The sequence below is a fragment of the Trachemys scripta genome, chromosome 5 (genome assembly GCF_013100865.1).
Source record: "Trachemys scripta elegans isolate TJP31775 chromosome 5, CAS_Tse_1.0, whole genome shotgun sequence".
Classification (NCBI taxonomy): domain Eukaryota; kingdom Metazoa; phylum Chordata; order Testudines; family Emydidae; genus Trachemys; species Trachemys scripta.
Window position 1 is genome coordinate 116,942,529 of NC_048302.1, and position 15,764 is coordinate 116,958,292.

The window sequence follows — 15,764 nt, forward strand, 5'->3', positions numbered from 1 at the left end:
TGTGCCCCTCAGAGGCACGGTTCCCTCCCTGCTTCTCCCATGCTCTGTGGGTAAGAGTACTAATTTACTGCTGGCACACTACCATGTTGCATCATGTGTGCTAACTAGTACATTGTGCAGTGGAGTCAAGGCTCCACCCATTCCCAACACACCTCCTCTAGGGGATGGGTAGCATCTACATGCACAGTGCCAAGTCATAGTCTAGTTCTGAATGTCACACTACCACCCATCTTTTTCCATGATCAGGTCAAACTTCTCGTCTGCACCTTTAAAGAACTCAGTAGCATCTCCATTCACTCACTTCTCTCATCACATTTTCTCCTCCACACCATTTTATTGCATCCTAACCTTGTCCTCCTGCAGAGCACTTCTACCAACTCTACTTGGAGGGCTTAAGTGGGATTAAAGTGGGGCATAGACCTTAGGCTGGCCCTCTGCTCACAGATGAATACTATCCATTTACAATAGCACTTTTAAGACACACTTTTCAGACACAGAAGCCGCGGGGTGGGGGAAGCCCCAGCAGCTCCCGACCCTCTCCCTGGCGGAAGCTGCAGGATGGTAGGGCACCACCAACCCTGGCAGCAGGGGAAGCCCCTGCACCCGCTCTCTGGTGGAAGCTCCAGGCGGGCAGGGCAGAAGAAGCCCCAGCGCCCTGACCCATGTCCTCTACAGAAGCTTGGGAGTGGCGGGGGAAGCCCCAGCACCCAAACCCCCACTGTGGCCCTGGGACTGAAGGAGCTGTCACTCCCTGCTGCGAACCCGGGGCCGTGGTGCAGGGACAGAGCTTCTCTGGTCTTGGGGCCACAGTGGTGGGGGGCAGAAAGGAGCAAACAGGTTGTATGGGGGCGCAGTGGGAGGGACAGAATGGGGGGACCCTGGGTGGAACAGCGATGGGTTCCAGGGAAGGGGCAGAAAGGGGTGAGGCCTTGGGCAGGGTTGCAGGCTAAAGGAGCAGAATGGGGGCTGGACCGCAGGTGGAAGGAGTGCGGAAGGGCCCCCCACTTGCTCTGGCCCAGGGCCCCAGGAAACCTTAATCTGCCTCTGAGTCTGGCCCTTAATCTTTCCCATAAGTCAGTCCGATCAATGCCACTAATCAATCAGTCATTAAACAATGATGTAGCTTCAACATAAAACATACTCTTTATTGCTCTTTATTGTTAATAACCATATCAAGATAATCACTTGCTCTAAGTATTTTAGTGGTTTTTAAAAAGTATCCAAATTGCACTTTCTCAGTCCATGTATTTGCTCCCTGTGTCTTCATGTCATATCTGCTTATTTTACAGGCTCTTGTATTTTGCTAGTGTTGGCATTGAAAAGCCAATGCAGTTGTGGGAGTGTGAGCTGGATTCTGTTTTGCTGGGTGTATTGTCAGCAGAATCGTCACCTAAATTTTCCTTGCACAATCTTCCTTATGAACCATGTTGTAGGAGGCAGAAAGAGTACCACTTCATTTTCTAATCCTTGGTTGTGATAGAAGCTCTGAGGTTTAAAAATAATCTTTTATCTGAGCAAATTTGACAGTTATCTGTTCCGAGAGAATCAGTCTGGATCCCCGTTATTTCTTTTATTAAGTTAAAATGCACCTTTAGTTCCATTCTCAGGATTTCCTACTGAATATTATTCTTAATTTTTAAATTGCTTTGTCAAAATAGGATCGGTACCTCCAGTGAACGTGCCTGGCAAAGAGTAATTGATTAGTTATAGGGACTGTGTGTCAGATTTAGAAGATTTCTTATACAAAAAGAACCCCAAATATTTCTTAGCAATATATTTGCCCTATGGTCACTAATGTCAGAGCTAGTTGTAAAAGAGAATGTGCTAACATTCAATACTGTATATTTATAAAATTAGGAAAGGATTAAACTGGGATTGCCTCAGAAAGATCCAGTTTTATTTACTGTTCCCCACCTATTCTGTTCTTTTCTCCAGTTGAATTTAATATATATCCTGGCAGGTTGTGTGTTCTAGTAAGGGAAATTCTAGTAAAACAGAAAAAGCAAAGCATAATGCCGAGAACAGGAAATGTATGATTTCCATCCATAGAATCTAAAATTATAAATGGGGTTTATTTTAACTGTCCAACTAGGATGTGGGAGCAGTTTAGTACAAAATCTTTCTATTTTTCCATCCATGTAATTACTATTCTGTAGCAGGCCCAAGATAACTTAATTATATTATGTTCTCAGGGCCGTTGCCGGAGTTGACAGAGACCCTGATTTGGTTCATATGGAAATCCAGGACCCCAGTGGAGGTATGCTAATGAAAATGTTAGCAATTGACATCCTGGTGTATGGCTGTTTCTTTTGATTTTAAAGAATACTTTTTGCATTCATTTATAAAACAGTGGGAAGAAACATTTTCCACTTGTCAGATTCTTGCTCTGTTTATATATATTCAGCAAAACTGTCCTGATATATAAAAATGTAGTATGATTTAAAATGTACTTGTTTTCCACTCTGAAATAAATTGAAGTCAAGATGCTATGCTCCAGTGAAAAAGTCCATTAATAGTGCAATTTGTTCTGGCACTTAAACATTGAACATTTTTTCCTGATTTGCAAATACAGCTGGCAGTGCAATGTAGTGCTGGGTGAGTGTCTGCTAGAGTGAATCCTCGCATATGTCAGCTCCACTGAATTAACAGTCTTTTCCCAGAAAATCCTTGTGTTACACATTCAACATAGTTTGTTTTTTTTTGTTTTTTTTTAAATACTAGAAGTTACAGAGTACACAGTACAAAGTAGACACTACAATTACAACATATATGTGTCTGTCTTCTTAGGAATTGTACCCTTGAAAGATGGTTTAATTCTGTGGACGATCATCCTAGCTCCTACACACTATTATACCTTAATTGTAAAGGATGTAGAACATGATAGCTCTTTCCCCCCACCCCTGCCCTGACCACGGTGAAAAATTAAGGCCAACCCTTAATAATCAGGTACCTAAAGTTCAGCTCCTAAATCCAAGTGATCAGATTTCACAGAAGCTCAGAACAGATGCAGGTCCCAATGAGTTCCTGAGTAGTTGGTTGGGTCTAGTGAGATTCAATAGGAGTTGGATGGAAGAAAATTTCCCATTCATTCAGCAGAATAGTGATAGGATTACCAAGAGACAATGGCACTGCCCTGATGCTACATTAGCCTCTACTGCTCCTGCAACCCTGTTCTTCAGAGGACAGTGGCCAGTCAAGGTTACATATGGCAGAAGATCCATTGTCATGACCTGGTTCCTCCTCCATCCCACCCTGCCCTCAAACTGCTGTGTGGTGATAATTCAATTTCTTAGATTAATAGATTCTTAAAATGATTCAGAGTGGGACTGTGAAGAGCTGGCACATTTTTTTTCCCCCTTGCAAATTCTCTCTTACCTCCACTTGCCTGATGAAATCATTTCTATTACACCTGGGGCTCTCCACAGTTAGAGATTTGTCCCTTGCTATTTTTGTTTTTAGATGTGAACTCAGCTATGCATTTTGGCTCCATATTTCATGTGCCACCAAGGCCATAATGATAGTGGCTATTTGCAAAATTCATGTCCACAGATGGGTTTGGAATTTGAATGTCCCCAAAATGCAAGGGGGGCAAGGGTTGGATCCAGCATATTTGATTTTTGCCCATTTCTAGATTTTATAACTCATTCTGTAACTTCAGAATAGAGTGGCAAAAATAGCAGTTGATTAACTAGTATCCATGGAATATTTCACCACTTTTTTTTTTTTTTTTTTGGTTAAGTTCAATGACAAAGTTGAACCATGTGCATTTAATCTGATTCCCTCAAATGAACTATCACAAGTAATAATTGCGTTGTGTTTATTTTCTAAAGAAGAATCTGAGAAAGGAACACTGTTCTCTTACATGATTTTTAATATGTTTATTTCCTGGCTGACTCCTTTAGTGCTATATCTGGCCCCGTTGAGGTCAATAGAATTTTTGCCATTGACTTCAATGGAAGGAGGATCAAGCTCTTTGTACCTTTATTAGATAAGAGACTTTACTGGTTTCATGCTTGTCCATGTGAATTATGACTAATTCAAGGAATTTGAAGGCCCTTTGCTGTGTTTGCCCCAATTTTGTGAAAATGGTTTGGCGACAAGCAGTAGAGTATGGACCCAAGCAGCTTCAGAGCCACGTCCAGATTTTAAAACTGTCCCAAAAGTTTGACACTGTTTGGATTTGGTGTTTTGGTTTGGACCGTCTCATAAAAATCATGACAAATGGGGTCATGGGAGGTAAGTTTCTTGCAGGAATAATGAGACACATGAGTGCTAAAGCTTTGCTCATTCAGACTGAGACAGAAGCGAGGTGATGTGTAGTGTTCTTATCTCAGGTTTGGGAGATTGGAATTTCCTTCATGGGCTTTGGCAAGTTACTTAGGGCTGGACTGACTGTGTGCTGTACACAGAGCTCTGTAGTGGGACAGGAGCATGCAAGGCTCCACCGTAAGAGAAGTTCTGTTCCATAACAGCTTGGTGTACAAAGTAGGTGGGAGAACTTTGCTCTATCCATTAGGTGGGAGCAGATTGCTTCCCTGATGCACCAGTCCTTCTCTGCACCCCATCCTGGATGACTCACTTAATGGAGGAGGAGTGGAGCAGTGCTTGTGACAGGGGCTGCAAATATTGTGGGTGAGAGCCGAGGAAAATCCTAAAGCATTTAATAGAGAATTATAACATGTCTGCAGAACTTTGAAACCAACCTTTAAAATTCCGTAACAGGGATCTATGTATTCTCTCTTAAATTCTATGGGCTTGATTCTCTTCTCACCCAGTTTTACATGAGGGGAATTCCTGGATTTCAACTACAGGACACCAGATCTCCCTGCTGTAAATGAGTGATCTGGCCATGTGAGGGGCCCTTGTGCAGGTCAGGCAAGCCCCCTCTCTTGAACACCTCCACAAGGGCCACTCATCATCTATTCCTTAATCTTTCTGGGCCTCAGTTTTTCTGACCATGAAATGAGGCTAATACCTTCTTACCTCTGAGGAGTGAAGTGAGGATTCAATAGTTAATGCGTATCTAGCACTTTGGAGATTAAAAGGTTTCTGCGTGAGGGTTAGGTGTAATTATTTTATACCTGACTATACTGATTAATGTGACGCTTCCCCCACACAAACAGAATGTCAAGATATTTGCTTCTCTGTCTTTGAAAACCCTGTAACACGTTTCTCCCCCTGCCCTCAGGTTATCGCTACATCACCTGTCAGATTCAGAATTGCTCTGATAAAACACCAACAGTCCAGTTTGCTGGCAGCATCGACCGGGATTCCTTGACTGTGCAGGATGACTACATATTCCTCCAGGTAATGTCACTTACTGCAGACACAAGCCAATGTTAAACTAAAATTGAGAAATACAAGCCATACAGCAAAACAGTAGCATAAGAAAACAAAGAAACCTATTGCTGTATAGAGGTGGATTAAGAATCTTCACATACAACAAGACATTCCATACCAGTCTTATGAAAGATGACACATTTTTGACCCAGAGCAAACCAGCTGCTTATCCCCCCTTAGATTTTGATTTATCATTTGATTTAGATGTAACTATATTGCCAAGATTTAGGTTGGACTACATGGTCCAAATTCCTGTTAACGCTACTATAAATTAGGCAGTATTTAGCATTTTTGGGTCAAATCCTCAGGCTCTGCTCTGGTTTATTTTCAGTGCTTTGACAGCACAGAGCAGGCAAAAAGCTGCCTGGGTGCTAGCCAAGGGAATCCTTACATGCTGTAAAGCCGGCTTTTTGGTCCCCAACTGCTTACATAGCGAGCATGTTGGGAATGGCCTTGGAGCAAATACCACTGTGGCCAGTCCTCAGCTGTTGGAGTGACCCTTGTTTCTCTTTAGAACCACTCCAGTGGTGCAATTTAGACCAGACTTTAGATTGCTCCAAGTTACATTGTGGCCCTTTCAGCCAGCCAGCAGCCACAGGATCTGGGAAGCAGCAATATGGCAGCGGGTTATCTGCCCCCTACCAGCTGCCCCATGTGTGAGTTTGGCGCAGCAGAAGATAACACGAGTCTGGCCCAGCTGCAGGCCAGCAATCCTAGAGGGATCAGCCAACATTATCCCAAAGGATGGAGAAGTCTTTGCAGTCCTACTGCAGGCTATTTGGAGCAGGATTTCTCCCAAGCCATCTCCGAGTTCCCCATAGGGTAGTGTTTCTATGCATTGCTCCCTCTCAGTCCTATGGTAAAATGCCACAATTTAGCCCCAGTTTGATGTAGTCTGCTTGCTGCAAGCTTTGTCTCCTACAGGAAAGCAATATTGGTTTTTCTAAGTGATATTAGAGGAGATCTCTGCTCCACAGCCTTGGGGTACATTAGATTGGCTTTTCCACAGCTTTCTTCCCTTGTGGCCTGTTTCTTGCAGAGGAATTGTGTACACTGGTACAGAGACAAAGAAGCTGTCATCCATGTTGCTGAGCACAACAATCTGCAGGTGCACATGATAGGAAATACTTATCACCACAAACCAACTACGAGAAATGCAATTGGAAATGAATTTTTGAATTAAAATTGGCATTTCCCAGCCCAAGCCACGCATTGGTGGCAGCCATTTTGCTCAAAGGTGGCTCCTACCAGGCACATTTTAAAATTCATTTCACAGTTAGTAGATGGTGAGACGTGTTTCTCTCCATGTGCACTTCCAGACTGCTGTGTTCTGCAAGACACAGGTAGTTTTCTTTTCAAGCAACTGTGTTATTCTAGGACAGTACGTATTTGTAGGCAGTATTGTTCTGATCTGATGCCAGTCATGGGCAGGCACAGCACAGAGGAATGAACTGAAAACTCACCCATAGCAACTGAAAGGTAACAGAAAACCACTACCAACAAAGTTATACAATAAATAGTGTATTCCCATCTCCTGGTGAATTGGCCCTTATTGATGGTAATGGAAGTGAAGTGCACTTATCCCATGGGAGGAATACATCATTTCAGTGTTTCTTTTCAGAGTATTTGCAGTAAATCTCATTGATATAGTGTCTTTCATTCACTGGATCACTGTAAAACACCCCTACTGTAGACATGGCCCTAGAATGTTAGTTCTTCAGGATGGGACCCATCCATTCCTTCTTCCATGGAGTTAGGGACTAATACTGGGAGAGGAAACCAAATGGATGTCTCCCAGAGCACCAAATACCCTGATAATATTGCAGTTGTAAAGCACAGAACATAAAGCTGTTGTCATACTGGCACCATCGAAGAAGCAGCTTTTGTGTAATGAGGAAAAGCTGTCACTCCACTCTGATCACTTGGATTAGGCAGTATCAGATGTACCTCCAGCTTTGTTTCCCTGCAGTAATTCCACACCTGCCACGAGGACCTGATTTCACTTGAAAGTCCAGGATATCTGTATTTACTGTTTAATATGATGAATAAGACTGGTGTTTAACAAAAATAAATAAAAATGGAAGGGGGTTGGTTTTATCTCTCAGTTAACAACTCACATTCTGAAAAGTTTCGCATTTGTTATGCTACAAAAAAGAAGATGGACAGGAAAGAAGTGTAAAAATGGCCACAGTTCTGTTCGTTGTTACATTTAAACTTCAGGAAGCTAGATCTGCAGTCATGCATCAGTTCTATTTTTACCAGGCAAAGGTCAAATTTGCATGTTTCAGCATAGTTTGTTTTTCGAACCAATTCCTTTTTTTAAACACGTAATTAAGTATGTGATGCTCTAAGGCCGAATCCCAGGGTCCTCAATTAGTTTAAACTATGGCAAACTCCAGCTGATTTAAATAGGTGTTTTGTCTGAGTAAAATCCCCAGCATTGAGTCCTAAAAGTTTATTTTGAACAATACTTTAAAACTTAGCTTTTCTGTGGATCTTCTACGAATGGGATGAAGGCGTTCCTTCAGGAATTACATGGCCTTAGTAGCTGCCTTCCATTTAGCCACCACATTGTGATGATTTTATCCATCACCCCTCCCTATGCTCTGGGGGATGCCTTTTCTGAGACAGCTGAGGTAGAGAAGACTGAGGCCAGAGGGGTTCACTGCACATTCGCCTTTTAAGCCAGCTTCTACTATGACAACAAAGATTTTCTTCTGTATTAATCAAGCTTCATTTGAGAGCTTGGAGTAGAAATTGCCACGTATTTTCTGAGAAATAGGAAAGCTGCCTTAAAAACCCTTTCCCTGCCACAATGGAGGTGGCTTTGTCAGATGGGTAACTTTATTGTTTTGATTCAGGGTATCCCCCCCTACAAAAGGAGGGAATGAAGCTTGAAAAGGAGGAAAGAAGGACCTGAATAATTGTTCAGTGCATGGGGTTGGACTTAATAAGGGATCCCAGCCTCCTCTAAATGCATGATCCCACCTGTCTCAATGCAGAAGAAAAGTAGCAATGACAGGGATGGGGATGCTAGGTATATCTTCTAACTAAAGGCACAAAGTGTAGGCTGTTAGTTCTGCTGACCTACAAAATGGCTTTTCTTTGCACTGTAATAAACCAGAGGAAAAAATTGTATATTTTACTTTTACTTTTTTTTAAAATCAGTCTGTTGCTGTTAATTTATAAAGCAATAACTTTTGATAAATCTAGAGTCAGTGGCTGAATTGCTATTACCTAGGGGGAGAAGCCAGTGGTGCAGAGAAGTATGTGAAATATTATTTATTAAGGGCCGGATTATCTGCTAGCATAATTTGATGGAGCACCATTGACTTCAATGGAAATGTGCCAATTTTCCCCAGTGAAGGAACTGGCCCTAAATCCATGACAGTGAGGTACAGTAGGGAACACCCTGTCACCTGGTTGTTTTAATCCATCAGTACTTAATACAAATATGTTGCTACTTTGAAAAAAACCACGTCTATTGTTATTCTAATAACTGCAAGGAAAGGCAAGGCTTGCAAATACCAATACGTCTGGTATGACATCAGGGGAGAAAGGTGGTAATGGAGAACATCTCTATGCTAATTTTCCATTCACTAGCTGCTTGTGCTTTGTTTTCTATTCAGTGGAAATCTTTGCAGGGCTTCTGGATTGTTTATATGGGACCCAATTATGCCCTCCGTTACACAGGTGAAAGGTCTATATTCAAACCAAAAGGAGTGTCACCATGTAGATGAAGCTAGAATTGGGCTTATAGGATACCGTTAACCTATTTTCAAAATCACCACTGCACCAATAGGTTAAATGTCATACTGTTACCCACCATGGCACTTCTGGGAGACTTGTGCCAGAAAATGAATGATTATAGCTAGAAAATGCTTGTCCGATACAGGGATTCAGAATGCTTTATATAAACCTTACATTATGATTTATTCAGCCTCTTGTGTTCTGTTTGAATAGTGCTGTAATAGCAGTTTTAAAAGACAGACAAGGTAGGTGAGGTAGTATCTTTTATTGGACCAGCTTCGGTTGGTGGAAGATACAAGCTTTCAGGGTTCACAGAGCTCCTCTTCTAGTCTGGGGAAGGTAAACTGAGTGTCTGAGCTAAATACAAGTTGGAACAGATACTTAAGCATAAGGGTTCACATCTGCTGTAGGAGATCACTTAAAATAAAGTAGGCAATTAGGGATTAGCAGGCAGTGTGGAGTGCTACAAATGCTTATAACAAGCCATAAAACCATTGTCTCTGAGTCCATGATTTTGTAGGGGTCACAGTGGAACCCATACAATATCATCGAACAGTTACAACACATATTGGACAGGAACAACATCCTGAAAAAAATCTTTCCTGAGCCCACTCTTCTGACCTTCAAACAACCTGCTAAGTTCATTGTTGAAAGCAAGTTCCCCACAGACCAGGACACACCAACTCCAAGTGGCACCAGACCCTTCCAGAACAACAGATGCAAAACCTGCAGACATATCTCCACTGCTATGATGATCAATATCTCAGAAAACACACCTTTCAAGATTCCTGGATCCTACACATACCTATCACAACATGTGGTATGCTTCACCCAGTGCATCGGATGCCCCAGCTGTGTGCGTGAAACCAGTCAATCACTGTGCTCTCAAATGAACTCCCACAGAAAAATCATAAAAGACAAAAGCATACTATCACGTGTGGCGAACACTTTTTTTTACAAAGTGATCACTCCACATCTGACCTCTCAGTCCTCATCCTCAAAGGAAACGTGCACAACAATTTCAAAAGGCGAGCCTGGAAACTTAAATTCATAACTCTGCTAGACACCAAAAATCATGGACTCAACAGACACACTGGATTTTTAGCTTGTTACCCCACTGCTAACCCTTAATTGCCTACTTCATTTTAAGTGGTCTCCTACAGGAGAATTGTGTGGACCCTAATGCTTCCATCTAGTATTTAGCTCAGACACTCTGGTTACCTTCCCCAGACCTAAAGAAGAGCACTCTGAAGCTCGAGTGCTTGTACTTTCATAGAATCATAGAATATTAGGGTTGGAAGAGACCTCAGGAGGTCATCTAGTCCAATCCCCTGATCAAAGCAGGACCAACACCAACTAAATCATCCCAGCCAGGGCTTTGTCAAGCCGGGCCTTAAAAACTTCTAAGGATGGAGATTCCACCACCTCCCTAGGTAACGCATTCCTGTGCTTCACCACCCTCCTAGTGAAATAGTGTTTCCTAATATCCAACCTATACCTCCCCTACTGTAACTTGATACCATTGCTCCTTGTTCTGTCATCTGCCACCACTGAGAACAGCCTAGCTCCATCCTCTTTGGAACCCCCCTTCTGGTAGTTGAAGGCTGCTATCAAATCCCCCCCCCCCCACTCTTCTCTTCTGCAGACTAAAAACTCCAGTTTCCTCAGCCTCTTCTTGTAAGTCATGTGCCCCAGCCCCCTACTCATTTTCATTGCCCTCCGCTGGACTCTCTCCAATTTGTCCACATCCCTTCTGTAGTGGGGGGGACTAAAACTGGACACTATACTCCAGGGGTGGCCTCACTAGTGCCGAATAGAGGGTAATAATCACTTCCCTCGATCTGCTGGCAATGCTCCTACTAATACAGCCCAATATGCCGCTGGCCTTCTTGGCAACGAGGGCACACTGCTGACTCATATCCAGCTTCTCGTCTCTCATATCCTGGGATCAACAGGGCTGTAACAACATTACAAACAAGTTTTAAAAGATACTAGTATTCACTGCCAGTTTATATCCTCCTCTGCCTCTGTAGGATGAAAGTCTCTTGCCCACTGTGTCCATGCAGCAGGTTGTGAGGGCAGAAGCATGAGCTGCCCACAGAGTGAGACACTAGTGGGGAGATGGACTGTGGGTAATCTGCTACTGGTAAAGACTTCTCCTCCTCTGCTGGCTGGTGCACCAGAGGAGAAGTCTATACCTGTAGCAGATTACTTCTTTCTCCAGAACAAGGGAGGAAATTATGGTTGTTGGTGACTGTTGTCTGTTCCTGGGGTCACATAGCTACATTCTACCCCCTCCTATCGGCTGAGAGTAAACTCTGCCTGGTCTTTAATCAGTAGTCTGCAGTACCAGTACTGTAGGAATGTCCAGATACTGTGATAGTGGAAATGACAGAAATGAATACAATACAGTACTAATATTGCATGTATGTTTAAATTGTAACAAAAAATCTATTTGTGCCTTTATGGATGATTGGGTTTAGTGCCAAAGTAATCCTGGTATTCCCTTTGTTTCTTTGCGTAGACAACATCAGCAAATTGGACTAAATATTATGTCTCTTACCGTCGAAATGACTTCATACAGATGAAGCTACCAAAATACGCATTGCCAAAGGTAAGTGCACACAACTTATTTTTCTTTCCACTATCTTTTTTGTTTTCATTCCCCTTTTGACCAGGAGTAGGCTTCTTCTGTGCCTATTAATCCTCACTATTTTGCTTATTTTTGCTTCCATAAGGATTTCTGAATTCTTCCTGAGGTGTGTTTTTGTTTTGTTGCCTTAATATGCATCTTTGAAGTATAGAGGCTTTCATTGTAACTCAGAGGACTGAAGAGCAGAGGCTAACTTACTTATCATCTGTTATCACAATAACTTTCAGTGATACAATGGTAATGCAGTGATAGTGAGTAATCTTTCAGGAATCAATTACAGTTTAATGTCATATGGTGTCTTTCTGCTAGCAACACGAATGGAAGTATAAGAGAATTTTACTAGCTGATGTGTGTTTCCTGTCACCAGAGAATCCAAAGATATTCTCTAGTCCCATCAGAGTGACAAGGTTGGCAAAGCTAATTGAGGAATTCCTGCACTCTGACATATATTTTTAAGGACAAGGCTTTCTGTATTTGCATAGCACACTGGTAATAAAATACAGGCATATATTATTTGCATACAGTCTAACTGATGTGATTGAGGCTTTGCAGTGCACACAGTATGCTCCATATATTTATGGCTAGCTGGAAGGCTTCTGCAATCCCTGGGCAGAATGACTTGTTAAGTACAAGAGTAACTGACAGGTTTTATGTCTGAATTTTCTGGCTGTATCGGTCACTACCTTACTGTTTAACCTGTATGGAATTTGCTTCTTTCTTTCATTTTAAAGCAAACAATAGTTTGAATGATTCTTTTTCTTCCAAGTTTTTTTAATATGGCAGTGCCCTGTAGTTTTTTAATTTTAAATATACAGCATAGCAACTAATAAAGAATAAGAATAAGAAAGAATAAAGAATAATGTTTGAATAAGAAGCTGGAACCCCCTTCTTCTTCTCTGGGTATAGCTGTTTTTTAAAAAAAGTCATAGCCAGGGCCAAATAAATATATCAAACCTATCCACATAATATTTATTTGAGTGTTCAGAATAGCGTCCCAAGTAGCCTTTGTGGTCTCTTGGGTGAACATGTAATTAGGAAAACAACAGGAGAAAGAATATAAATTTCTAAACATGCAAAAAATCAAAGGGAACTATATCATTTGCAGAGTCACGGAGTTTAAGCCTTATTTCACATGAAAGAAATGAGTGTGAGAGTGTTGACAGAAACGGTATTTCTCAAATAAACTTCACGGTTTGCTGTATAATTCAAGAAACATTGCAGTGTCTCAGCGCGTCAGTCAAAACCTTTGGTTGATTGTTTTTATTTCTTTGTGCTTGTGTTTATTTTTCATTTTTAGTTATGCTGATTGACAGACATGGATTTGAATACAGGCAGGTGTACATGGTGGGGAAGAAAGCACAGGGAGCCTCTTCCTCTTACCCCTCAAAGCCTGTGCTGGAACCTTCACCATTGGAGCTGGGTCTCCACTATCAGATCTAGTTTGCTGCTTTGTGGACATGACCAGCCCTGTGGCCCCTCAATGTATATATTGCTGCCCTCTATAATATATACTGACCTAACAGGGTGTTGTGAGCCTAACCAATTAGTGTTTGTAAATTGTTTTGCGGTCTTTGGATAAATGGTCCTAGACAAGTGTGAAACATTATTCCATCAGCTTCCAGGAAATTTAATATATTTAAAGATTTCAGGAAACAGACTTCTTTAATGCATGAAAGTGGATTGTAATAAAACAGACGCACAGTGAAGATCCTTAGCTCCAAAGGATATTTGTCACTCTTTTGTTGAACCTTATTTCATTTTTGATGAGTTTGCAAGTTTAGTTGCTAAAAGTAACTGCATAGATCTAGCACATTTAGATTTTTGTTAGGCATTCAACTTGGTACTGTACGACATTCTGTTTAAAAAACATCGAAGTACAATATCAATAAAGCTCATGTTAAATGGATTAAGAACTGGCTGATTGATCTCAAAAGTAGTTGTTAAAGCAGAAACATTCACTGGGGGCGTTTGTAGTGGGGTTCTGCAGGGACTGGTACTAGACCAGAAGCTATTTGTTATTTTAATCAATGGGCTTGAAGTAAATATAAAATGATTGCTGATAAAATCTTTTTGAAAATAATACAAAGATTGTCAAAGTGATAAATAATGATGAGGACAGGACTATCTGGATCACTTGGACCCTGGGCCCCCACCCTCTATTCCCCCCCCCCGGAACCCCTGCCCCTGACTGCCCCCCGCCCCTCCCCCCCCATCCAACCCCTCCTCTCATTCCTGACGGCCCCTCCGGGACACCTGCCCCATCCAACCACCCTTTCTCCCTGTCCCCTGACTGCACTGGGAACCCCTGCCCCTGACTGCCCCCCACCACCCCATCCACCCCCCCTCCTTCCTGACTGCCCCCTGGGGACTCCTGCCCCCATTCAACCCCCCTATTCCCTCCCCTCTGACTGCCCCGACCCCTATCCACATTCCCACCCCCTGACCACTACCCCGAACTCCTCTGCCCTCTATCCAACCCCGCGTTCCCTGCCCCCTTACCATGCTGCCTGGAGCACCAGTGGCTGGCGGCACTACAGCCACACCACCCAGCTGGAGCCAGCCACGCTGTCGACACCGCGTAGCACAGAGCACCAGTTCAGGCTGGGCTCTGCAGCTGCGCTACCCCGGAGGCTCGTAGCCCTGCTGCCCAGAGCATTGCGCCGGTGGCGGAGCGAGCTGAGGCTGCGGGGGAGGGGGAACAACAGGGGAGGGGCCGGGGGTAGCCTCCCAGGCCAGGAACTCAGGGACCGTGCAGGAGGATCCCGCGGGCCACGTAGTTTGCCCACCTCGGTGCTAGATACTGAGTCCTTTGTTCTAGATTGTCCAGGCTTGACTGAATAAATAAATTAGATGCTAATTGTTTCATTTGGGGTAGAGTCAATAACTTAGTTAGGAACACAAAGGCTGTGTTAGCTGGAAAAGTATGTAGTGTTGCTGTAGCTGTGTTGGCCCCAGGAGTTTAGAGAGACAAGGTGGGTGAGGTAATATCTTTTATTGAACCAACTTCCGTTGGTGAGAGAGACAGGCTTTCAAACTTATACAGAGCTCTTCTTCCATCGATTTAGCGACTGCCTCTCAAATAGGTGGATTAACTGCCTCAGAAAAACCCCTTTTCATTGCTGTAGGAAGCAGCTACACTACAGCACACCAGTGGCAGCACCGTAGCTGTGTCGCTATAGCTGCTGTAATGTACACATACAGTATGTTTCTGCTTTTCAGGTGAATCAAGTGAGGCATCAGAGGGTCTTCTCTCAGGTGGGCTCTGCAGCCCTATCATAGAATCATAGAATATCAGAGTTGGAAGGAACCTCAAGAGGTCATCTAGTCCAACCCCCTGCTCAAAGCAGGACCAATTCCCAGCTAAATCATCCCAGCCAGGGCTTTGTCAAGCCGGGCCTTAAAAACCTCCAAGGAAGGAGACTCCACCACCTCCCTAGGTAACGCATTCCAGTGTTTCACCACCCTCCTAGTGAAACAGTTTTTCCTGATATCCAACCTGGACCTCCCCCACTGCAACTTGAGACCATTGCTCCTTGTTCTGTCATCTGCCACCACTGAGAACAGCCGAGCTCCATCCTCTTTGGAACCCCCCTTCAGGTAGTTGAAGGCTGCTATCAAATTACCCCTCATTCTTCTCTTCTGGAGACTAAACAATCCCAGTTCCCTCAGCCTCTCCTCATAAGTCATGTGCTCCAGACCCCTAATCATTTTTCTTGCCCTCCGCTGGACTCTTTCCAATTTTTCCACATCCTTCTTGTAGTGTGGGGCCCAAAACTGGACACAGTATTCCAGATGAGGCCTCACCAATGTCGAATAAAGGGGAACGATCATGTTCCTCGATCTGCTGGCAATGCCCCTACTTATACAGCCCAAAATGCCGTTAGCCTTCTTGGCAACAAGAGCACACTGTTGACTCATATCCAGCTTCTCGTCCACTGTGACCCCTAGGTCCTTTTCTGCAGAACTGCTACCTAGCCATTCGGTCCCTAGTCTGTAGTAGTGCATGGGATTCTTCCGTCCT

General features: G+C 43.3%; 1 protein-coding gene across 3 annotated transcripts in view; it reads left to right on the forward strand.

Moving 5' to 3' along the window:
- The window catches only part of SORCS2 (sortilin related VPS10 domain containing receptor 2), an 810,911-nt gene that overhangs the window by 683,186 nt on the left and 111,961 nt on the right, over positions 1–15,764 (forward strand). For all 3 annotated transcript variants that reach the window (XM_034770959.1, XM_034770960.1, XM_034770962.1), the window contains 3 exons: positions 2,193–2,257; positions 5,189–5,307; positions 11,615–11,704. In XM_034770959.1, the coding sequence (XP_034626850.1) occupies positions 2,193–2,257; positions 5,189–5,307; positions 11,615–11,704 (274 nt within the window). The remainder of the gene's footprint in view (positions 1–2,192; positions 2,258–5,188; positions 5,308–11,614; positions 11,705–15,764) is intronic.